We start from the raw sequence: 26,884 nt of genomic DNA, 5'->3' as shown, positions 1-26,884 counted from the left end.
ATAATATATCTACACACATATTGCATTGTTACACAAACCTCAGTTTCGATAAGATGCCGAAATAAATATGTTTAATTGCTACCACTAATCTATTTATACAACATACTTGAAATGTCTCGACTGCGTATACTCATATATGAGGCCTTCGGTTAAAGAATAGCCTTACCTATGGTTACCAACCCTCACTGCAATAAAAGTATATATTTTTTTAGAAAACAATACTGTATTAAAACCATAATGTATTAAAAATGCTTTAAATACCTATTAATGCCATTGCTATGTAGCTCCGGCTAGCCTATCGGTATCGTACGTATCGCATCAATCGGATTGTCATAAATGTATGGAGAAACGGTCATCAGCAATGCCGATTAAGTGGACGCACTTGTGTGAATTTCTACACAAAGAATACTGAATGCATTGAACTAATAAGTACATTAACTTCAATGACTGAATGCGATGCGTCTGTTGCGTAGGTTGGCGACAGGTGGACTTATCTAAATTGAACCTTTAACGAGTTTAACGTAACCAAATAAGAGTGACGATCATTACGATCAAGCTCCGAGAGTCTCAGAAGTAAATCTTCACAAGTTATTGGGGAGGTGAGTCTAAAAGATGTCAATATCTTTGAGATGTTGGTAGTTGCGGTCCCAGTAGCCGCCGTTGTACAGCCAGTCTTCCTGCTTCGTGTAAGGGTTGGTCCCTTGGCTGAACCACCTGTAGAACGAGATTTTTTCAAGTTTGTAAAAAACAACGGAATGTTTGAATAGGTTGCTAAATAATGAATGTAAGATTTAATGAACTGCCGTTCTTCATCGTATCGGTGACAAAGACTAGGTGGACATTGGACAATGCTTTGTAAATAAACAATTAAATAAAAAACCAGATATAAATTATGTGTCTATTAGGTGTTTATTCTAATGAAAATAGCCAGCGAACCATATCAAAACGATATTGTTCCGCTTTTGAAATGTAAGTTGTGTCATTGTTTGATAAACTGATAATGAACAGAGATAATGCTCTCTATATTGTATCAGACTGGAAACAACTGTTGTATTAAGAATATACTTACAATAAAGTGCATAAGCCATCCAGCACAAACATTTAATTTTGTTCTCGAGTTCTGGATGTGCACGAAAGAAGACAAAACCAACCCACCCCCCACCCACAGTCATACAACGGCGATGATAATAAATTAATTAATGGTTACAAACAGGTGGTCGGAGGATATCCATCATCCATCCATCATCAACCTATAGCAGTCCACTGTTGGCCTTCGCCTCTCCCAAAGCACGCCACTGGATGCGATCTATAGCTTCCTATTGCTTTAGTACACAGGGTTATTGGTAAGTAGACCTGATCGTTCAGGAGGTGATAGAGGAAGGCATTTCCAGTCGAACCCAACTAACCTCGGCTGCCACCCATCAGTGGCCTTCTTCATGGACTTCCTCGTAGTCCTCTGCTTCTCCTCCAGCCTGGTCTTCTCTGCAGCTGCTCCATCAATGTCTCCCTGCTCCAGCATCCGCACGTCCGGGCGCAGGCGGCTGTCCGTGGGGCAGAGTTGCCCCTTCATGTCTCGTTCCAGCTCGTTGAGTGACATCGCGAATTCAGTGAACTGGTAGTACTGGAATGAAAGGGGTTTGGTTTTAGTTTTGGGCGTGGTTTTATGGCTATGGTTTTGCCTTGGCGGAGTGCTTAAGGACACCTGAGTCAGTGCGTTGTTTTATGGCTTTAGGCTATGGGTGGTGGTTAAAACGTTGCCCGGCGGTTACTGTGTAGATTTGAAACGAATCCTACATGGAAACAAAGGTGTTAGTTTGATATTGACGTGAAATTCTAAGAATATGAAAACAAAATAAGGAAAATGATATAATAATATTGGACTGCTGAATGAATGCATGATGGCATTTAATAGGTGTGAAGTCACACGGAGGGCAGAGGTCAGTATCAGAGCAGGATAATTATAAATAAATCAAAAGTCCTTTTATAACAAAATCCGATTGTTCATAAGCGACTTATAAAAAACCGCTACCATAAAGTTTGGTCGGTAATAGGTACGATCAGACCGATCTGCCATAGTTTAAGGACCTCTTTAAGACTGACCGCGTGCTCATGGCAAACACACACGCTCGCACTATGAGTTTCGCACCGTGTATTGTTCTGAAATCTCAAAAATGTGGATTACCCCACCCGTGTCGTGTGGTATTAAATATTGTTAGCACAGACAAATATTAATTTTTAGGTAAATATACCATACCTGTGAGCTATTAGTCGGCCTGGGCTTAGCTTCCCACAGAGTGGTGGAGCCGGGGATGTCGATGTTGTACGTCTCGTCGGGCTTCGGAACATCGTCAGAGTTGTCTGGTTCATCGGACTGGAAAAGAAAACAAAAATACATAAATTATTTTTTATCAGCAACATACGTACTTGATACGGTAAAACCTGTACTTTTTCTTCAAACACAACTTATTTTAAAAAAATTACGCTTAATATATTCTTTTCCACCACCGATGTATACTTGTATGCGTGTTTTGAAACTATACAAGGCCAGAACGCACCCATAGTGTACTAGCACTGTATAGTTTCAAGTGAAAAAAAAATATATTTTCCTTGAAAATATACACGATTTGTGCGTACTAATCGCGTATACTTTCAAGTTGGAATTTACTGAATCGTGCTTGAAAATATACATTGCTATTACGCACATTGCTTGTTTGGCGTACTTGTCGCATATAATTTATACCTACATGCTGATTCTGTTTTACTTAACTATTTCGGTAAATGTACACATGACTACAATTTACTTATTCTGACTGCCATACCTATTGAATGTTATTAAATAAAGATGAACAAGCTCTAATTTGATTGATAAATTGATATTTATAGCAATCATACTTCCAAGTAAGAATACTAATATCTTATTATTTATATGAATTAAGAGTAATACCACTACACTCACGAGAAATGAAAAAGTTCCAGTGGCGATAGCCCCTGAACGGAAAAGACTAGCTTAATGACGCCTTCGGAAATATTAAAGTAGGTACATTTAACAGCGCATCAAAATATTATTATAACCAACTAAAATAAAATATTGATTATACATAATGAAAAAGTTTTGGTAATTTATTTATATACACTTTATTGCACACATAAAACAAATTTTACACAGAAGCATTTTAAAACATAGTTAATAATTTGCGCACAAAGGCGGACTTATTGCTAAAAAGCAATTTCTACCAACCAACCTTTGATTGGTAGTTATCGGTTGAATATAATGTAAGCTCTTAAAATAAATTTGGTGTTCACATTTTGCAACTTCGACTTATTGATTGCTCGTGAGTATATCAATAAATAAGTGTAATCTCTATAGACCTATTAGAGACATATTTTTCATCAAGTTTTGGGGAGCCTACCCTATCTATCTATGGGTATTAAATATAAAAACCTACTACCTGGTAACTAATCACGTATAGTTTCAAGTGGTCGCATTGCCGCGTGGCACTTGAAAATATACACGATTAGTACGCAGTGGTAACTGCTGCTTGAAAATAAGCCATAATTTTGGCCAAACTTACTTGAAAATATACGCGATTAGTGCGTAATGGCCTTGTATACTTTCAAGTAAATCATGGCACCATTTTAATTTGAAACTATACGTGAGCAGTCCCACCCTCTGCGTTCTGGCCTTGTATAGTTTCAAAACACGCATACTTGTATGTATAGGTTCATACAGTAGAATAGCAGTATACTTAATACTAAATAAAAAATCATCCATCCGTGGTAATAAAATGGTTTTACAAGGAACAATCCCAAAAACCTGTTGCGTATGCCATAAACAGAAACTGGAGGAAGCTAACAGGCAGGCAATGACCGTCCTTCTTCCTGTCTGGATGATTGCCAAATGTGTGTTTTACACACAATGGGAAAACCATAAAATTTGTTGGCACCCATTTTTATGGTGTGTCATTTGAGATGTTTTTCAAAGTCAATAGCAATTTTTATGCAATACTATACTACCAGCATATTTTTTAATAGTTTTGAATGAAACACTTCAGCTTTTCCTTACAGAGCTACATTTGACTAAGGAAATTGTAGACGAGCACAGCAGGCCTACTTGGACAGCGTTGACAAGTTAAAGTCGTTCGAAACGCTTGTGTTTGCCATTTACATGCTTGTGCTTGCTGGCTGCTGGAACTACGCTAGGGGCGTATAATATACTTACAGGTTTTTGCAAAAATGGACTGAGGATGTTATACTCATCAACTTTTATGTTAGACTTTTGAAAACGAGCAAAAAAAAACTTGCTTCTTCTTAGACACCTTGTTGGTCACCTGACTTTCTTCTGCTTAATCTACTTATGCAGAAATATCATTTTTTTTGGTTTCACACTCACATCCTGCATAGACATAGAGCGCAGCGCGCCCTGCTTGAAGCTGTTGAACTTGGCGAGCACCTTCTTGGGCGTGTGCGCCGGCGTCTCCCGCTCGTCGCGCCCGCGCGCCCACGCCTCGTGCGCGCCCGCGTCCGCGCTCTTGATGAACTCCGTCCACTTGCCGTACAGGAACTTCAGCTTCTTCTTGCTGGGGGTTGAAGGGAAAGGTTAAGTTAACAAGTTATTGGAAAACGGGGATACGGCTCGCGACCTATCACGTGAGTACAAATGTAGAGCGTAAACCTTTACTTGCTCGTGAGTCATCTCTGATTACCCCTTCGCGGATTACAGTCGTGGGTATATATGTAACTCTTAATCGGCCATGTAGCCAACTTATTTTCGACCAAAAGGGTCGGTTAGGGACGATTGTTTTCATAAGTGCGGCATAGTTAATTGTTTTTCCACCAGAGATGTGCTAAGTTTGCAGCTATGCTGCAATGATTTGAAAGAAACTTGTTTTCAGTTTTATGCTATGTGGACCAATTAATATAAAAAAAACATAATTATATGCATAGCAGTGGCATAGAATAGGTATATCTCTGGTGTAAAAGCACCCTAAGATACCCAAATTCAACAAGGTGACCGCTACCTAGGGTCCACAATGAACCCGTCGACCCGGTGGAGATCGCGGTTCTGGAAGCCCGCCGGTTTGAACGTGAGGTTGGCGCGCAGCCCCGCGCCGCCGTGGCACAGCACCTCCATCACGCCGTACTGCTCGATCCACAGCTTGCCCACGATCACGTTGTGGACGCAGCAGTTCACGTTGCTCCAGGTGTAGGCTTCGCCCCATCTGGAGGGGAGCACGAGAGAATAATAATTATGTTAGAATGTCGATGTAGACTTATAGTTACTCGCTTTCTCAGGTTGCAGGAGGTGCGTTTATTGACGTAGACAAAAGGTTCAATGCTGCTTGTTTGCTGGTGCAGGAAACTTATGATCTATTTTATTATTTTTCAACCTATCAGCTGTCTATTTTCAGTTATAATTACTGCCTGATCCGTGATTAATTAAGCAGGCAGTTTAGCAGCAAGCAGCAATGTAGGCTTAGACAACATCACCACTCTGCTATCACCCATTGCTGATCTCTTGCACTCCAATGACCCGTAGCGTAGGTCAGTTTTGTTAAATATTGAAAAAGGTGAATATTTCCGTGTCGATAAAACATTCAGGTTAGTTAGACCCACTCGATGACTTATTAGCGTTCAAAACACAAACATTAAGGAGCACTGACCTGGGCAGCTCGACAGTGACGTGTCCCTTGGGCTGGAACTCGACGCTCTTGCCGCAGAACTTAATCTTGGGGTGCACGGAGCCGTGGAACACGAAGTGCTGGCTGTCCGCGTGGAAGGCGGACACTGGGGGGTGGTGCGACACCTGGAGAGAGGAGGAGTAAGTCAACTATACATATATATATAGGAATGGTAATGTCCAGAATACGGGACGTAACGCGACACAAGCACACAAAAAACATCAAGCAAAATGATCATCAGAAAGCGCGCGGATATAAAATAGAGCGGTGGTAGCTCAGTCGGGTGAGCGCCCGCTTCTCAATCAAGAGATGCGGGTTCGAATCCCGACGCTGACATGTACCAATGAGTTCTTTTAACTTAAGTACAATGTATACCATCGCTCTTACGGTGAAGGAAAACATCGTGAGGAAACCTGCATATCTAGATCTAGCACATCTAGATATGTGAACCCACCAACCCGCAGTGGACCAGCGTGGTGGGAAATGGTCCAAGCTTAGGAAGGCAGTTTAGACCTTGGGGATATGCACAAAGGTTCCACTCGAGAGAGCCAGGTGCAGGTACTTACACCCCCACAGAGAATAGAATAGAATAGAATAGGATCATCAGAAAATTTTATTTAAGTGTTCATCCCGTCCCGTGATACAGGTATGCAGACGGGATCTGATGTATGCTGGACCTTACATAGACGGATAAATAAGGGCAAAATCAGAGCAGCAAATTGAGCACTCTTTAGGAAAATCTGAATTTTCCAACTGGAAATCATTCTTAATTTCATTATTGCGATAGAAACCACTAAGATACACTGCTTGATTCTTTAACGATACCTACACAATAACTGTAAGTAAAGCTCAGTGTGAAATTGTTAATTAGTCTGCTAGACTAGAGCAGTCCATTATATACCCTACTCAGAGCCGACTCCTAATAAAATTAACTCAGTAACCCTCGCCCTAGCAAATTTCATTTGCACTATTGTATTACGTTAGCCGATACGTTACGTATATACGTACGTATCAAACCCACAAACACTCAAGATGAAACTGAAACCAATTATTCTAAATTGAATTTCTCATGATGGTTTCAGGATTCGGATTACCTATATCTTACCTGTAATAACGAATATCTCACATTCAAATAAACCATTAAAGACGAAATCGCAGATGATATTTTAAACCTCTCGATTTTTATTTTAGCAGGTAGGTATTTCATGAGTTGGTAAAGTATAAGTAATATGAGATCTTACATCCTAACTAATATTATAAATGCGAAAGTAACTGTGTCTGTCTGTTACTCTTTCACGCCAAAACTACTGAACGGATTTGTATGAAATATGGTATAAATATAGTATAGACCCTGGGAAAGAACATATGCTACTTTTTATCCCGGAATTCCCACGGGAAAACTTTTTAAGGCGAAGCGAAGCTCGCGGGAACAGCTAGTACATAATTAAATAAAGTCACCATGTTTCGGTCTTACCAAAAAAACAAGAAACATAATATCTCGTAAAATAAATTGTGGTAAGTAAGAACCTATTAGTTAATACAAATATTTTCGACGATATTTTATGAGTAGGTTAGGTACTTATGAATCTTATTTTCCATGAAAGTAAAGTGGACAGCTCGTGTCCAAGACGATACAATTGCATCTCGGTCTATTGTTAGCCTGTCACCCGACTGAAAAGCTCGGTGAAAGCTTGTTTTGTGAGAAAAAATTGTAAAGGAAGCTGTTGGCGTAGTGCGGTCACGTGGCGCCTAGCACGAGTATCGAGCGAGCTTCTGCATTAATTTACAATACCTACAATACACTTTATTTGCACCAGGAACAAAAATGACAAAAAAAACTTAAAAAAAGCAGTACAAAAAGACGGCCTTATTGCTTATAGCAATCTCTACCAGACAACCTTTGGATGGAAGAGGGCGTGTCTATATACGATTTACTCACATTAAGGCTGAGTTCCCAGTACACAAACTGTTTGGTGCTGACTGAGTTATCGGTTTAAACTAAGTGTTCAGTTTGTTGGTTTTGCTAGGCGCAATAGTAACAAATGAGTAAGCAGTGAGCAGTTTACTGAAAACGTAGCCGTTGAGCATTTCGAGTCAGCAAGTCAAACCAACAAATAGTTAATCAGTTTCATAATTTTAAGGTCTGCACCTTTCTTCGAATCATTTATTTTTAGCATCTAATCTTATTTCGCTAGCTACCAACAATGTTGCCCCATTCTTTATAACTTACCCTCTGTTCAGTCTTTAATTAACTGCGAAGTAACAACAAGTTTGTTTTGTAATTACATTGTTTAATCACAGACGAGAAATTTCGCAAAGCTTCATTTTGCGTATATACATATTAATTACGATGTTCTATCTACCAACATTTTGATGCAGACATCTCCATCTCCACAAAGTTATAGTTTGTACCTACCAAGTAAGCCATATTGTGGTAGTTTTATCAAGTAGTTGGGGCAGTATTCATTTATATCTATAAAACGTTCTTACGTTATAATATGTGCATACAAAGTAGGGTAGGGTTAAATAGGAACCGTACCCTACGTAAATTACCACCTTGGGCCCTATAACAGAAAAGCTGCTCATGACCGTTACTTACAGCAACGGTGTACTACCCTGACGGTGTAGTAATTCTATGTACGTATTTTAAGATCGCTACATAATTGTTTCTTTCGACACGACTACACAAAGTTTATATGTACTATGTACACGGACCAGAATGGCTAGCACGGGGTGCATCGCACTCACTCACATCACGCAGCCTCAAGAGCGAGCGCGACGGCGACGGATAACTTTTGTCACGGCCTCGTGCTAGCCCTTCAGCATTATTGTGATCAAGTAAAGTATACCCTTTTGCTAACATGATAAATACACATGTTGCTTATCTATCTGTCTGTCTCATATTAATGTTGTGTGTTTATGTAATCTTAAACTGAATGTTAGTAATCTTGCTGTGTAACCTGTATATGTGTTGTGTTAAGTAAATAAATAACTTATCTATCTATCTATCTATAAGTGGTTACCTGTTCGCACACGGCCCTGAACTCGGGTCGCTCCAGCTCAAAGGTCTCGCCCAGCAGCGGGTTGAAGGGCTTCCCCAGCCGCTCCCAGTTCGACGCCAGCGCGCTCACCGCGAACGCTGGAATTAAAGATACGTATATTATAGTTGATGATGTAACAACTAAAATTAAGACCCAAAAATGGAGATGGACTGGACACATGATAAGAGGAAAAGTGGACACAAATGGTAACAGCTTGGTACCCTAGAGACCAAAATCGAAAAAAAGGAAGACCTTACCAAAGATGGGATGACGACATAAAATAGGTAGCCGGTCCCCTGTGGATGAGAACGGCCAGAGACAGAGAGGCATGGAAACGGTTGGAGGAGGCCTACGTCCAAGAGACGGACTGAATGCATGGACTTAAATATATTATAGTTAGGCCTGAACTGGACGGAGGCCAGAGCGGTTGCTGAAGACAGGACGACGTGGCGCATGCTTGCAAAGTCCCTTTGTACCACTGGGGTACCTTATGACTGCAACAATATTATTTTTATATTTTATATTCAAGACATAGATATATCGCTATTCGTTTGCCCAGGAGCTGTCCTCAGACTCCATTATACAGTCATTTACAAACATTAATTACACTCTTTTATACTCATTATTACATTTCATTTATACCTTCACTATATTATGATATTATCCCTTCCCTCATAGCTCTAAAGCTCTCACTATAGTGACTGAACGCGTGGATGTAGTAAACCCCTTTGAGTGTATCGCAAGCTGGCGGCCTCTCATAAAAGCTTTTATTTATATTTCCACCCCTGCTACGCACGAGGTAAGATCTTAGCTTGATAATTGTGGCTAGCTCTAAGTGGGTAATTAAGTAGTTGACCTCCTTTGAGAGAAAATAATATGTAAGTAGTAAAAGCTCCACATTTAGAATTCACAAAAGAAAGCGTAAGTGCTAATGTTTTAACTCTTTTAAAAATTACACAAAAAAAAAAACACGCACTCACGCCTTGTACTAATGTACTCCCTTGCGGGGTAGGCAGAGGTGCATTGCTGCACCCACTTTTCGCCAGAGTGTTATGTTAGTCCCAATGTAATAGGGGGCGGGCCTATTGCCATTTTACGGGCACATCCAAGACCCGAGAACAAATATCTGTGTTTAAACAAATATCTGCCCCAGCCGGGAATCGAACCCGGGACCATCGGCTCAGTAGTCAGGATCACTAACCACTACGCCATTCGGTCGGTTTTAAAAATTACGTAATTAGAATACTTTTAGAATACACAGAAATTAATAAATGGATAAGTGGGTAGCTCTTAGCTAAGTGGGCTCGGTCGCGGCCTACGCCGCTTGTCATTATAATACGGAACGTACATGCAAGGAGCCACCTAGAGCGACGTATCACCTGCTCCTGAAGGGCTAGCACGGGGCGCAATTAAGACGTGACAACAGTTTTACATCACGCTCACTCACATCGCGCAGCCTCAGGAGCGAGCGCGACGGACAACCTTAGTTTCTATATCTCTATCTATATATCTCTATCTATCTATCTATATAAAGTAACTACCAGTTATTGATAGATAGAGTTATAGAAACTGGCAGTTAAATTTACCGTTTCAGACCGCAGTATACTCCATCTATCTCATCTAAACCTCACCAGCGATATACTCCATCCTGGCCACCGGGTCGGTCTGCTCGGAGGCCATGCGCAGCAGGTGCGCGTACTCCAGGTACTCCAGCATGCGCTGCAGGAACGACAGCGGCTCATTGAACACCACCTGGGGCCAGATTGTTGGAGTTAGCATTAAATTTGTGGGCACAACATTCGGGTCATAAGTTTATGGCCCCGAAGCACGGTCCATTATAGACGACCATCGTAGCTCCGTGTTTATCGTGAATCGTGACGTTTATCTACGTCGGTAACGGACCCGTGCAGCGGTGCCAGTTCAGCGGCGCCATTACGAGTATCGTTAAAATGGATGGATTATAATCTTAATTCATAAATTTAAACGGTGGTACTTCATTTAAAATTCAGGGATAATACTTTTAAAAGTGATCATGTTAACGTTTGGTTTGGTATTATTTGACTTGTATATGTAAAAAAACATAGAAAAAAACAGTTTTTCTCACCGGCATGGCGATCTTGGACAGCTCCTTGCCGACGCAGTTCTTCAGCACGGACCAGAGAGAGAAGTCTCCTCGGCTGAACTGGGCCACGGGGAGGGATGTCCTGAGGGCAATGGATGAGGGTCTTGTTAATACAAAGTAGGTACTTAGGTTTTATTAAGAAAAGTGTGGGAGGGATGTCGTGTGGGCAATGGGCGAGGGAGTTGTTAATACAATATAGATTGCTTTAAAAAAGAGGTCAGAAAATTGTAAGCATTCGTCGCTGTGACGTTAAAGAGGTACTGTACTTCTCTATGCAGGGCTTCACGGTTTTTTTTTGTGTGAGATCAACAGATTCCGTCGCAGGTTATAACTACATAATATTGCTAAGAATAAAGCCTCGCATAATTATGTATCCAATTTCACTTAAAGGTAAGTTCGTTTGATCATAAATCATAACGTGACCTCACTGATAGAACTCTCCCCTTTATACATAAATGTATATGTAGGTTTGTTTATAAATGTGTATTCCCATCTCCAATACAATCATATCACTGCACTAAGCACCTATCACTTTGCAAATGCATCGTTGCGACAATTGGATCAGAATGGTTATGTTGGAGATCAGCATTGGATTGCAATAATGGTGATTGCTTGCATTATGGATGTACACAGTACAGTGTGTAGTGTATTACCTATCTACATATATATGGCATAGAATACTAATTTATTTAGTAGCAAACTGGTAGCAAATTAAAATTTAGGATAGATATTTCTAGCTAGTTAATTTCCTACGACTACCATTATTTATGAAGCTGCCCGCTACCCTGGGTAAATCGAAAACTAGGAATTGGGGCAAGTACACCCACAGCGGCCATAAGCCGGGCAAAGGTCAGAGTGTAGCGGTCTAGCGGAGAATGCGGCAAACGGCCAAGTTATCTAGCTTGACTCAATATTCACGGCTATCTTTTCCTTCGGTGTCTCTGTTAAATTTTTGTTGGTTGTTTTAGCCGACACTAAGGAAGAAGAAGATTATTATTTATCAATTAAAGTGATCCAGAGTTTGTGTAAACATAACGAAAAAAAAGTCATTACACAAAATAAAGGATACGGAAACTGCTTTCTCGTGAATAGGAAATAATATTTTATGCATGTCATATTGAATCATATTTATGTTTCCCTAGAGATACTTGCCATTTTCCATTGATAGATATTATTCTAACACATTCTAACATAATATAATATGAGAAGGGACTATCACATTACGAATACATTAGAGATAATAACTCAAACGGGGCAAGAAAAGAAAAAATATGGTACCTACTTCTTTCAGTGGTCCCTTTATGTGTGAAATAACGCTACTGGGTAGAGTTATTTCAACGAAAATGAAGAATTAATGAATGATAAAACATATTCACTTTAATTTTTATAAGGTAGTCATAAGTATAACAAAAATCTAACCTAGTACAGATTTTCATGTTCTACCTGGCCATTGTAATCTTTTAGGCAAAGCCGTAATAAGCCAACAAAAGCTCTTTCTAGTCACGTAAAACACATTCAAATCTACACCCATTTCAAAGCTCTTATTTTCAATTTAATTTCGGTGATTAAATTAAAGCCATCTCAAGGGCCAGGCCGAATCCTCCATGACAGATGGGTGGCCCACTTCCGCCAAGGCCTCGCAGTGTCAGGGTCACGGGGCCCGGTGTCCTTGGATCAATAGCCCGAGAGCCTCCGGGAGAATATACGGAGATTTGTCATTCAAGGCTGCTGGTGTTTACTTAGCCATTTAGCGCTGGTGTAAGGTGAAATTAAGAGCTTTTGTAAGTGCTTTTTACGTACTTAAGTCTACTTAGTTCATTTTTGTTTCACATGTATGAAGCACAGATTTTTTCAATTTTTAGAGCTTCTGTTCTCTCTAGGGGTGTAAAGCCCCTGGGCCACTCCAATGAAACCTTTGTGCATATGCCATAAAGGTTTACCCTGGTTTCCTAAGCTTGAACCATTTCTTTTCCACGCTATAAATATCTGGCCCTATGGTACAAATATTTATAGCGTGGAAAAGATTATTAATGAAAGTTATGTATTTGTAGAAGTAAATGGCGCTATCGACCTGTTTCGGGAGAAGGACATAATAAACAGTTAGAAAAGGCTTAATAAACTTTCATTGAAAATCAATTAAGCATCCTGAAGTCTCAAGGGATAATGGAGTTTGAAGGCGTTGCGTGGGTGTCAGTGTAGTGTGATGAGAAAACTTTTACAATTATAATTGAAAATACATAGTGAAGGTACCTACCTGCTTAACGAAACTTAGTTTACGAAGGATTTACGTCGGAAAAGCGATCATAATAATATATTTACCCACGCACACATAACGACAAATCACAGAATGGCTTTATGAGCTCAATCTTATGTGATTACCTACACATCATCATCAGAATATGAAATAGACTGAAGAGAACAAAAACCCATGTATAATAATAATAAACATAGTTATTTCAAATATTTTTTACGATGAATGAATTTCATACGTACAGTTTAAACTAACTTGGGCTGTTGACCCAACTCAGGTACCCCGGAAGTGAGAGCTGAAGCCGGCACTTGGAGGCTCTCCTCCAGAAGGGCAAGTTTAGGGCGACATCACAATGCGTTCAAGGTTACCCTGACTCCGAGGGGGAGGAAACTGAGGGGAGGGGTGGATCAATACCGCGCGACACCTCTCTCAGTAAAACCGAGCTTACAGTTACTGAAATACGGGCGCTTTTTGAAGGTTGGCGAGTATTTACAAATAATATTATTTGGTCGGTGGCAGCGGGCTGGCTGTGGTTTGTCTGGTGTGTGAAGTGTGGTACAGTTGGTCTGCGAAAGTGAGAGAGTTGATACTGGAGTTTTTGTTCGGAAATATCTGGGCCTGCAACGTTCCATGGCTCTATGGATTTTATGGTAACACTCGGTAACAGTTAGAGGTAAAGAAGAGTCAAATTGATAATATATTATAAAGGTATAATAACGGGGTGATTCTACACTTTTGTTTTGCAACTTTGACAAATTCGTGAATTCGTGAATCAAAATCTGCTCACAATTATATTATTTTATTGTCAATCACTAAGTTCTTATAAACCAAATGGAACCCGGTCCACTGCGAGTTGGTGGGTCCACACAACTAGATGTGCATGTTTCCTCACGATATTATACATAATATATTATGTTTAGTACTGAAAGCGACACAGGAACCTCACAGTGCTCGCTACAAATAAATAATAAATAAATCTTTATTTGAATAACCAAACATAATCTAGGTATACATGACTGGAGCAATCCTTTTAACAAACCCGCACTCTCTCTGTTCAGTACATGCTACATTACCCCCGGAAACGAAGCGGGCTACCTGTTTCTAGATAACGTGAGTCATCTGTTGAATCCGCCTACTGCACCCCCCACTCCTCCCATACACCCCCCGTGGGGGGAAGGGAGGGAAACGGCAACTCCATTTACTGGGCTCCAGCAACTAGCGACCAATCTGCACACTGATTAAATTACACTGGAATGGTTTCAAAACTGCAGCTTTTGAGGATGATTTTTCTGTGTTTGGTGCTTCAATTATTTGCGTTATTGTATAATGTTATATACAAAGTAACTTTCAGTTATTGTTCTTCAAATCATTACAAAAGCGGAGCTGGCGGGGACTGTTCCTGAGTAACGAGAACCGATCAGCAGCGTTAAATATATGAGTAGCGTCCATTTAAGGCCTTGGTTTGAAACTTCTACTACAAGCAAATAGAAAATAGTAACGCTCTACGAACATGAGACTCCAGAGGGTCACTTTATATGTCGAAAAACGAAGTTTCAGAGCTATGCTGCGCGAGCCACGACTCTATCTCGTTGTACTAAACGTGTCCATTGCATGACAGCTCTAATTCGTTAGTTTTTCGTCCATATAGAGTAACCCTCCACAGCGCACGCGATGTACCCGCAGTGATGTAAGTACCTGCATATTAATAATTGCCTACAGCTAAGCTGAGACCTTATTACAAGTTCGAGCTTACAGTAGGATTTTGCAAAAAAAATATAGTAAGGAAGATTCAAGTACAGCAGAACTTTTTCATGCTCGTTCTTCTTCTTGGCAGTCCAAATGTCTCGTAATACAAACAGGGTTGCCAATTAAATCAGGTAGAGTTACGTTATCATTAATTCATCTAACGTAACTATAATCATAAATAAATGAAGGCAAGAAAATGCGAGAGATATTTTTGGTAAAATAAATAAGAAATAAATAAATAATAAATAAATAAATATGTGGGGACATCTCACACACGGCCATCCGACCCCAAGCTAGGCAGAACCTGTGTTATGGGTGTCGGACAGCTGATATATCTACACAAATACATAGATAGATAGATACTGAATATAAATATCAACACCCAAGACCCGAGTACAAATATCTGTCTTTAAACAAATATCTGCCCCAGCCGGGAATCGAACCCGGGACCATCGGCTCAGTAGTCAGGTCACTAACCACTACGCCATTCGGTCGTCAAATGATTCCATTTTTCTTGGACAGAAGTAAGATAAACCTAATTAGATTTGTCTAATACATAATTACGAAACTCTCCCTGTTTATATCATTATAATATATTTCTGCTATTTTTTTCATATAAGGCAAAAATAAGATTCTTAACTATGTTCATTCATAACTATTTGCTTACCGCCTTATTCATAGAAAAGTTATAGGACGTTTGGGCTAATGAACTGTTTTGTAACTAAAGAACAAATTATTCTTTGACAGAGAGGGACAAAACCGTTCAATAGCTAAAACGTTCTATAACTTTTCTATGAAGGTTAGTTTCTACGTAGGTATTCGCAATTTTCTATTCACCAAGGGAAACTTCGGTACGAGAATGTTCCCTACTCTAAGTAAAAACGAATTCATTAGTTTTAGTTTCGACGAGCCGTGCTATCGGGGAATGATTTTTTCGTTAAAACAACCATCGTCGAACAGTGCTTTCAACGAAACGTGCTTTCGGAGAAGAGTAATTCGGAAAACGATTCGGAACTCGAAATCACCCTTAAATTGGCACAAAGTGCTAAAGGAATGAACAATTTATGATTTAATAAAAAAAGCTAGCTCTAACTCGTACCAATCAGACCTAGGATGTAAAATTCATAACCAAGAAATGTAGAGCTCATGCATAATGGAATTCATTTTACTGAGAATGCCCTCGATTTAAACCGCAATTGCTGTAGTAAGGACATCGCGGTGTTTTCAATCGAGACATAAGGGTACTTTAACACCAGAGATCTCATAACACATCTATGCTGTGATGTGAAAGAAATAAGTTTCCACCGCTATGTTATGTGGACCAACGAATATGATTGGTGGAATATCATACACATTCATAGCAATAGCAACGTAGTGTACTTAGCACAGCTCTGGTGGAAAGGTACCCTTAAATGGGTAGGATGGTTGCGTTCCACGTTCATCATCATCATAAACAAACAAATTTATATAAGTATTATTATGTATTTTTATTATATATAATTAAATAATTATTAAGTGACGTTTTTAGTTCTTTCATTATTTTATTTTTTTTGCACATCTTTGTACCAGTTTTCCTGTACCTCCTGTAGGTTGGCTGGTAGAAAATGCTCTTAGCATTAAGCCCACCTTTTGTGCATTTATTATATATTTGTGCAATAAAGAATTAAATAAATAAATAAATAAATAAACCATACATATAGGCCTCTCCTGAGACGTGCCACAACACTCTATCCTCAAACTTCCTCATGCAGATACTACCGGTTACGTGTTGGATCCAGCCTAAATATAATGCCTTGAGAGATACCAAACGAATTATTTCATTTCTTTAGAGGATATCTGCAAGACCCGAAGACAGATAGGTATTTGTCTTTAACAACAACATTATTTGCCACAGACAGAATGAGATGAAAAACATCTAAACATCTGTGAAAATATCGTTTATTTTACCTACCTACGTAAAAGCCACGATTTTTTTTAACTAAAATAAAGCTTTACCTGTTTAAATGCCCATTTACCTAATGTTATTGTCATTAAAATTACAAGTACATTGAATTGTACCTATTTTTATCTTTTTATATTTTGTATTGTAGGTAGCTCTTTTTGTATTGTATAAAAGGAATCGCTCACTCATAGTTTGACAGTGTAATAATGAGCTACAGAAAAGTACCATCAATCATTTATTCTATCAACATAAAGCGTGGGCTCTTATGTATCTCTAATCATAAGCTCTATAATGTTAATGTAAGTCAATATATCCCTCCATATATAGTATTAATGAATTTTGTATATACTTTAAATGTCACGGTATTTTTAATATTACTTGGCTTGGAATTAGCCAAATAATATAGGTACTTAGGCCAAATTTCACCATTAAAGGATAATGCTTATCCGAGAGTCGTCTATATTTACTCGAGAATAAGCAACGTCTTGGTTTTTTATGTGTATTATTTACTATTCATATACATATAAGTAGTAAACACTCATGGAGACCATTACAATACAAACTCCACTACAATACATTTTCCGTTTATTATTTATGTCTAGGAGTTATCTATAGAGCTTTAAATAAAGACCTGTCTACAAACCTGCTATCGACATCTAACTTTGGCAACTAGAATGGCTATTCTTGGAATAACGTTAGCTTTTAGAATGTATCAATAAAATATATCTGAATTGACCTTTCAAGGCCTTGAATGGCCAAATGTAACGCCAGACTTTAGACCCCAAGCTGAAGCTATTTACAGAGGCTTGCTTGAGAGGTTTTTCCTAAGTTTATCTAAGTAACGTTATTTTTCTTGGTAACAATTGTACCTATGTTCTTAATTATTTAGGTATTAAGTACCTATCTACACTCAACCAACAACTTTTCTCCAAGTTTTTTTATAAATAATAATAAACTAACATGGAATGAATGAAAAACCTCCGTGATATATTCCGATCAATACCTGAGGCTGACCTTGAAGCATGACCTTGGGGCCGGGACAAGGAGAACCCGAGGGGAGAACGCGCTGAACCCAGGACCAAAAATCACGACGAATAAATACCTAATTGATTACGAAAAGCGTAGCACGCGGCGACAGCTTGAAGCCATTTATTGTAAAATGAAATTGGAGTCTGGTAATTAAAACACAATAAATTATTAATTCAGTGTTATTAATAAGTTTTTCAAGTGAAAGTTTGAACTGAAAATATACAACTATATATTATGTAAGTAGTACCTACTTCCATTAAATAAATAATAATTTTCTAAAAATAACATAAATTAATAAAATTTCAGTCAAAATATGTTAATCGTAGCCCTCGTAAATTACTAAGAAGTAATGCTTTAGTTAGGTACTTTCAGCCAATAACTGATTACATATTTATATGAATGATTCAGTGATCAGTTTATATCCTCACAAAATGCGCGATTGTTAGTCCAAGATTAAGAAAAATTAATGATACCTATCGAGTTTAATAAGGTTAGTAGTTACTAACCAGAACGTACATCCATTATTCGTTTATTGTAAGTAGGTGGTGTTGAGTACATTCAGATCAGGGAGAAAACGCGGTTGTTCCTTTATTGATTTCCGTTTGTTTCAGGGAGCTTTTGTTCCATTCTATACATTTACAAAGGCTTCTCTCACTGTTCAGATTCACAGTAAAATTATTCAAGTTATGAAAGGCAATTTTCTGTAGAATATAACGATGATAAAAAGTGAATTTATATAATTTTTTGTTTAAATAATAATATTTACTGTACTGCAACAAGAAAATATTTTCTGTTTACGACCTAGTTGATCACCTAGAGTTATTACAAGATCGGTTTCAACAATACATAATAGGTTTTATGTGGTGAGTAGGTATGAAACGTGCGTTACTTGGATATTTTTTTAGTGATTGTTTTTACCGTAAATGCTTTGTTTGTATATAAGCATAAGCAGGCATGTTTGCCTCTCGTCAGACCACTTTGGCAAATAGCCAAAGCTGTCATTAAAAATCCGATCTTTTGTTTGTTTTAAAACAAGGAAAATGGTACAGCATTTTTGCTTTTAATATCATAATAAGGAATGCCCCACGGCTAGCTGGACAGGTTGTTTCAGGAAAAAGAATATTAAGGCACACCTACATGGAACCTTAAGTCCAACATCGGTCTTGGTTTTCTGAAATTACTTAGCTAGTATTTTTTATTGAAATCGTTTTCGCATTAAACCTACCTACCAAAAAATAAAAATGTTAACAGAATCTATTGAAATAAAATTAAGTAATTCTCACCTGTATTTGCACTGCCCATCAGCCGTCACTTCCATCTTACTCCCCCTCGTCGAGCACAAAGGTCCTTGCGTCCTTTTACAAACACTGTATTACTGGCAACACTGACACTCCGGCTAAAAACACACAAACTAAAGTTCGGCTGGCAACACTGGCGTGTGGAGTGTTCTATTTGGTTTCCATTGCGGTGTGTTTGGGGTAGACTAGGAATAAAGTTTGTTTTTTTAATCTCAGATACTTTAGAGCTTCCACTATGTCGTTGTATTTTTGACGTTTCCTTATGTCCGGTATATATGTATGGGATTTCGAATGTCTAAAAACCAATAATATAATGGACAGAGTATAAATTGTCAAATTCTGAACGATACGACACTCAATGGCGGGACTCGATTATCCCTCTGTTGATGAACCGTTCGTCTTAGTATCGGAGATTAAAAAAAGACTAAGGGCCTGTTTCACAATGTCTGGTTAGTGGCTACCTGTAAGATAAAACACATGCTGTCACTGTCAAAAAAATAATAACAGAGAGTGACAGCATGTATTTTATCTCACAGGTAGCCACTAACCAGACATTGTGAAACAGGGCCTAAGTGTAGGTTGATAAAGCGTCTGTGGATGTTCAAATTTAGAATCGTGAAAAAGAGTAGAGGAATGAAATTATATTGTAAGCTGAATGTGCTCTTCATTCTATAAAACTTTTGTTCTATGACTTTTAAACATTCATCACCTTCTTTCTATATTCATTAAAACACTGTAGTTATAATGAAAATTTGTTGAATACAAAATGGTAATACGTATGTATCATACATAATGATTGTCACGTTTTGATACTTGGTCACAACTGTTGTGCTGCGGGACCGCAATGATTAATTGTATTTGATTCCACCAATCACAATCAAGCCAGTAAACAAAAGAATTAATGTTGATTGGCTGCCGAAATTTGTAGGTCAGATTGAAGCTGACTGAAATCATAATTTATGGAAACATTGTATCGTAAAAAAATCTGAGGTCTCATTTCTGAGGATATAAATCTACATCCCATCTTGTTTTCAGAGTTTTAAACTTTTCATTCCGAGAAATTCAGAAAGAAGGCTTCTAAAGCGTAATTCATGTTTAATATCTTTGAAATTAGAACAGCGAAATGTAAGTAGGCAGTTAAAATATCATCCATCTGAACTGAAACAAAACGTCGGCTGAAACTCGTTGCCACCTGCTACGTGCTACGAAATTCGTAGCCGTGCTACAAGCTTCGTAGCCATTGCTACGAGCTTCGTAGCCATTGCTACGGACTCGTCGTAGCTATTATAACAGTGACGTAGCAAAAACGTAATTACGTCAACTATACGACATAGGCCTAGCCCAAGCCGAAATTAGAGACAGTAACCTTATTATTCTTATTAACGCACGGCGCGTTAGGATTAAATACCTAATTTAATCCTAATCCTAACTTCCTAACTAATATTATAAATGCGAAAGTAACTGTGTCTGTCTGTTACTCTTTCACGCCAAAACTACTGAACAGATTTGAATAAAATTTATTTTATTTTATTTTATATTTTATAATATTTGGAGAACTTACAGCTACAACACAATATAAACATATCAGGTAAACAGCTACTAGCCAATTACAAGTTCCCACATATGGTTCCAATGGTAAGGATTGAATTCTAGAACCCATCTCTTCGCTATTCAGCGCTGAGACCGGTTCCAGAACTCAATCCTTAGTTATTATACCTAGGCGTTACACGACACCAGCTGTAACACACACTAATACTAAAACACTAATATCTTTACTTAATAAAAAACAACTAAGTTAACTAAAACTAGATAAGATAATTAGGTAAACTGTCTTAGGCTTAGACTGACTTAAATTATTTTGTTCACAAAAGCAACTGTTAGGTATCTATTAACATTACTATGTTTCTTACTGAATGGATCAAACTCTGAATCGCTGTAAATTTTATTAAGTGAATTACTCGCACGTATAAAAAATGAATTCTGTCTATAATTAGTTTTTACAAGTGGAATTTGCATTATGGAATGGTGACGGGGTAGGCGACTAGGGACATAAAATTTAAGCTTTGCGACTAGATCTGAGCAATCAGTCTTACCATTAATTATATTGATTAAATACGAAATATCGGCAGCTTCTCTTCTTATATAAAGTGGAAGTAAGTGTAGGCGTTTGCAAGACATTTCATATGATTCCTTTGGCAAGTGGAATTTAAATCTTAAAAACCGTATGAATTTTTTCTGAATTTTTTCCAATCTAGAGACGTAATCTTTGTACCGAGGGTTCCAAATTTGGGAGGCATATTCCAGACTACTTCTTACGTAAGCACAGTAGAGAACCTTCAGAGAAGCAAAGAAACACTAAACTCCTCTAAATCTCGTAATAATAATAATAATGTCCTCCTAGCCGAATTTCGACCACGGCGGCCAATCTCAACTGAGATCAGCCATCTACGCAGGAGTAGATTATAGTGCCCAAGTGTGTGCGCAGTACACAGGAGCACTCTCTGTTCCATCACTCTCATAGCCCAATGGGACGGATTGACCGACACGACTGGAGAGAGCTAGGCGCAGGACCGACTGCTTTACATGCCCATCCGACAGCATGGATCGTTTCACTGTTTCGGACATCAGGTGATCAGCCTTCTATGTCCTAACCAAACTCAGAACCACAATTTAGAAACACAAATTGATGGTCCCACCCGGGAATCGAACCCGGGACCTCTGGGTCATGAAGCGAAGCTTCTACCACTAGACCACAGAGGCAGTTAAATCACGTAATATAATAATAGTAGGTAACTGAGACCTATGCGAGGCAAGTAAACACGTTACCAAGGCCACTCACGTAACTTAATCCTTTTCTCACAAAGAAAGCTATTCTCTGCCTTTCACTGAAGGATCTTATCAGAAATGAGATCGTCTGACTGGGACGTATTGTAATGACTCATCATGTGTGCCCGAGAAACCGAGATCGGGATAAACTTGATAGTGGCGTATACGAATCGGCAGACGCAAAAATAATAATTAAAAAAATTTAAAAACCGACTTCAAAAAACCACTAAAATGTAAGAAATAATTTAAGGTTTACACAAATTCTACTCGTATGTGACAGTACAAATATACCTAAGCAGGAACTGTTCTCTTTTGATGTTGGTGCGGTGACAAAGTAATCTGAAGAAATATGGCACCAACTTCAAAAAAGAACAGTTCCTGCTTAGGTATATTTGTACTGTCACATACGAGTAGAATTTGTGTAAACCTTAAATTATTTCTTACATTTTAGTGGTTTTTTGAAGTCGGTTTTTTAATTTTTTTAATTATTATTTTATTTTATAGTTTTTAGTTTATTTGCAATATTTTTCAATCAAAAGTAAGGTGCAAATGATACCAAAAAGTCCTACTAATCAATACGAATCATTCAAGCCTAAACACGAAGTAGTTGCTATATACCGTTGAGGAGTTCCCCTGACTGCGTTCCGTTTCCATCATCAGATCAGCTCAAGGTCACCATCATATTTTTTGTTATAAGAACTATATTTACATTCTTAATTTCATTAGAATCGGTTAATATGTGCCCAAAATGGAAATTCATACCCTGTTTTTACCCCTTTACCCACCCTTGAGGGTGAGATAAAATTCTGAAAAAAAATGGGACCACCTGGGAGCTCAACCCAATACAACAAAAAAAGAATTTTCAAAATCGGTCCATAAACGGCGGAGTAATCGGTGAAGATACATAAAAAAAAAAAAATAAAAAAAAAAAAAAAAAAAAGATCCCGACGAATTGAGAACCTCCTCCTTTTTTTGAAGTCGGTTAAAAAATTAAGGTAATGAGTGAATTAGTAATGTCTAAGCGAAACAGATCCCACCAAGGACAAAATTCGTAAGCACACACCTCCACTAGGGAGACATAAAGAGTATCAAAATTAGAAAAAAATATATATTTCTATTCTATTTCATAAAACGGGTCCGTTTAGTTTAGACAAAACAGCACTAACGCAACGCACACACCTCGGTCGTGTGGTACTAGTTATTATTCTGTGATCGTGTGAAACGCTATAAAGAGGCAATTATAAATGAATACTATTACTTAGTACAACTTCAGTTGAATAACTATTATGAATGTCGATTATTTGTCATTAAAACTTCCCCAGTACCCAGCCTCGTGCTACCAACTCCGCCAACAACTAACTACAGTGCCACAAACTTATCTGTTCCGGTGACAGCTCACATAAATGTCTAATATTTCTTGATTCTATAAGATTTTAAGTTTGCTTGTATTTTTAATTCGCTCTTGTGGTGTTAATAAACCCATCTAATCTATATCAATATATAATTTATTAGTAAATAATGAGATATGGACCAATTTAGTTAACTGTCACTGGAACAGATAAGTTTGTCGCACTATACCTTGAAGTTGTTACTCTATCCAGTGACATGATAGATACACGTCTTATACTGTGTTTTGTGTCACTATCATTGTGAAAACTTGGAAAACTTATATCTTGCTTGGCAGTGATAAATCACAGAAGACTTTGTTTATCCGTTTACATTTCGCAGCAATTTTTGAAAATTATGTAGGTACCTACCAACGTTTTTATCTCGTCATTTTCACATTAACATCTAAGTACTCCAATAACTGATTTAGATTAATCGACTATTATATTACTACTGTACTTAATCATTTTTTAACGCTGAACTTTGTTTACTTTATGCAAAAACACACGAGAACTAGGATTAAAAAATATGCGTGCAAAAAGGTTTCAAGCAGCGGCGCTACCTCTCATACTTTTTTATAAAGTAAACACTTAGGGTGGCTTGCGTGACTTCCTATTTAAAGATTTAAGTTAATAAAACAAAACTTAAATCACCACATAATATAATAAGTCGGCTTTATTTCCCGAAACAATTTCAGAGTAAATACTGTAACGTAACGATATGACTCATCCGAAACACCAACAACGCAGCCGTCGGGGCCGTGCCTACAGGGTGTTTATCTTTGCGATTAATGTGCCTCGGTATTAAGTATAGCCTCCTTACAATCAAGGATTACTTTCTGTTGTACAGTGGAAGACTGCATCAATCTAGCACTTTTACTCGAAATTCACTCTTACGAAAAGAAATGAGTAAAAGGGTCGTTATGATAGAATACAAAATGTCGAAATAAGGACTGCTTTAAGTATTTCAATGACATTTACGGTTTTAGAAACATTTTTATACATAAATACTCGAGTTTGTCTATCTGATTGCCATGAAGCTTCAGGTCTTCTTAGTAAATTAAACCTAAATTTTATTTAGTTCAGATATTTGCGTTGCAGACAGTACTATATAGGAGTACTAAAACAGTTCTAGACTAATCTAGACGTTGTAAAGTGAAGGTACGGGGGGTGACCCGGCCCGGCGGCGGCTCAACTCGGTCACTGTAATTTATGATCTGTTTGACTTTCCATTCAGTGCCTTACGTAAAAGGCGTAGGATTAAAACGGATTATAAATTATTTTCTTAGTAAAAGTTTAGCTACTTTTATTTGGGAACAGTAAAAATAGGTAGGTTGATATACAAAATCATTAGAAATGACTCAAAATTACTATGTAAATTAATATGAAAAACAAAATGATTTTTGATAATATTAGAATCAGGAAAGCCATAATCATATATCAGGGTCCAGTATGTACCCACCTACTCAAAGCCACCTACATTTTACTCAAAAACGTCGATAACGAACAAAAGAGTATCTAGGTATAGATTAAACATTTTATCCTACTGTATTTCCTGAGGAAAAAAGCGTGGGCGTCTGAAAAGACAAAAGAGGATCGAGCCCCGTCCCCACCGCCTACACTTGGGGTTCCTAACAAATTGTCTTCATTCTTCACAAGAAAGAAAACTTAAGTAACGGTGGCGTTTGCCTGAGGGCCCTCAATTACGCTATTTACGCACAAATCCTTGTTTTATGTTCTGAATTCTTGCTTCAGAAATGAGTAATGAGAACGCTTTTCTTTTTTACGCAAATACTGCCAAAAAGAAGATTTTTATGGGCCTTGATCCAGTGTTGATATAGTTAATTGAGTAATTTAAAAAGTGGATAAGTATAGAATTATTAATGGAGTTTAAAAATGAACTTATAAAGGCAATCTTCGCAAAGCAGCAATATTTTATGCGACAACAGTAGTTAATTCCTCGTTATAGGTCATTAACTGAGTGTTTAAACATTTATTGCTGCTCTACTTCTTCAATGTCCTATGGAAAGCTACTTTTAAGTAGACTTTCATTTTATTACCTATCTGAAATGGCTTCCACTCGAACCGTAAATAAAAACGAATGAAGTTCATGTATTTAAATGTCACAGACGGAATAGGAAACGAGGCTGTCGGAACCCTTCAAAACATTATGACCTCAATAAATAGCCGACTCTGCAAACGTGCCTGGAAAACAGACTCAATAGTGGATACCTAGTAGCTACAGTCTGCCTACGTCTATAAGAGTCAATATTGACTCTGCACTGGACGTACGGGCAGCCAATTTTCGTATCCGGCCAGTCGAAACCAACTTAGGCTGAGGGTATATGAAGTGTGTGTGAGCGGTGAAAGCAGAGCGATGCGATGTGGTGCCAAGTATGGTGCATTACTCATGACTTTCATGAAATGCTATAGATGATACATGAGACTGTTTGAAAAAGCATAGCAAGCATGTCAAATCTTTGTAATTTGACCAAGATTTGACAGAAACGCCAGGTTGGTTGAGTTTTCAAAATTATTGATGTTGTGTTCTCCCATGTTTGTATTACGCTATAATATCCGCAAGAGAAGTATAGTTGGAAAATAGATTTTTAATTAATTTAGTCACATTGAGTCAGTTGAATACATTTAAGCCCCAAATTATCATCATGATAATTAAGCCTCAAATTATCATGATGATAGGTAATTTGAGGCTTAAATGAAACTGTATAAATGATCAGGATGAAATAATCAAACTTATGCAGTTTTCATATGATACGCGCCGCTCTTGCCGCTGTTTAAAACACGGCCTTAGTACACATACACCATCTACCTAGCGTGGGCTGAAATTATCAGTGAATGCGTATGAGTGGGACGCATATCTCACTAAGCTTTAAACGAGCTTAGATTGGGAGGCAAAACGTGGTTTCATGTAACATTCAGAACTGTGAAAATAACTGGAAATAAACTATTAATTTAAATATCTGACCCTATGATTGATGAATGGTACGCTTGAGAGGTTTCATTCTATTTTTAGCTGCATAAAGCATGAACAGGTTGTCCTCATATACGCTAGGTTCTACCTAGAGCGGCAATTAGCTCCATATGACATAACATATACCGGATTAACCTCGAATACTCTGTGTCTCTCTTTGCCTCAACATTTTTCTTTCCAACCGCGGATAATGATAATTAGAAATGTTTATTTAGAAAACCGATAGGAGTTATAACTCACGATCACAGGAAAAGTCGTTTATATCATGCGATATTTGGGGTAATGTCCAGTGTGTGTTGTTTAGTATTCGCGCGCGCACGTCCGCTCTCGACGGCGGTTGAAACGGTACTGGCGGATTTCAGGGCCAGCCGAGGTGGGAGCGCTGCGATGTATGCGCGCTGGATTGTATTGGCGCCCAACGCGGGGCTGGGGTGATGCATCCCGGTTTTCCGATTGACAAAATAAACGATACTTTTCGTCTGACGAAACTAAAGATGTATGGATGCATAATTTGTAGTCGATTTGAACACTGATAGCTATAATTTTGAATTTGATACTAATGGATTGTTTGCAG

At 38.1% G+C, this 26,884-nt stretch overlaps 1 protein-coding gene across 2 annotated transcripts; it reads right to left on the bottom strand.

Annotated features, from left to right (window-relative positions):
* Positions 1-230: 230 nt before the first annotated feature.
* On the bottom strand, positions 231-26,708 carry LOC105390209 (oxysterol-binding protein-related protein 1). Of its 2 annotated transcripts, none has more exons than XM_048632925.1 (11): positions 26,551-26,708; positions 19,093-19,292; positions 10,824-10,923; positions 10,351-10,471; positions 8,702-8,817; positions 5,661-5,803; positions 5,019-5,219; positions 4,391-4,577; positions 2,255-2,371; positions 1,407-1,621; positions 231-714 (listed from the first exon to the last, which is right to left on the bottom strand). In XM_048632925.1, the coding sequence occupies exons 2-11, from the start codon at positions 19,125-19,127 to the stop codon at positions 606-608; spliced, it is 1,344 nt and encodes a 447-aa protein (XP_048488882.1). In that variant the 5' UTR covers positions 19,128-19,292; positions 26,551-26,708; the 3' UTR covers positions 231-605. The 2 variants fall into 2 exon arrangements, with proteins under 2 accessions (XP_048488882.1, XP_048488886.1); XM_048632929.1 differs by having other exon boundaries at positions 19,093-19,205.
* Positions 26,709-26,884: the final 176 nt, after the last annotated feature.

The sequence above is a fragment of the Plutella xylostella genome, chromosome 5 (assembly GCF_932276165.1).
Source record: "Plutella xylostella chromosome 5, ilPluXylo3.1, whole genome shotgun sequence".
Lineage (NCBI taxonomy): Eukaryota > Metazoa > Arthropoda > Insecta > Lepidoptera > Plutellidae > Plutella > Plutella xylostella.
This window is presented reverse-complemented; position numbering and strand designations above follow the sequence as displayed.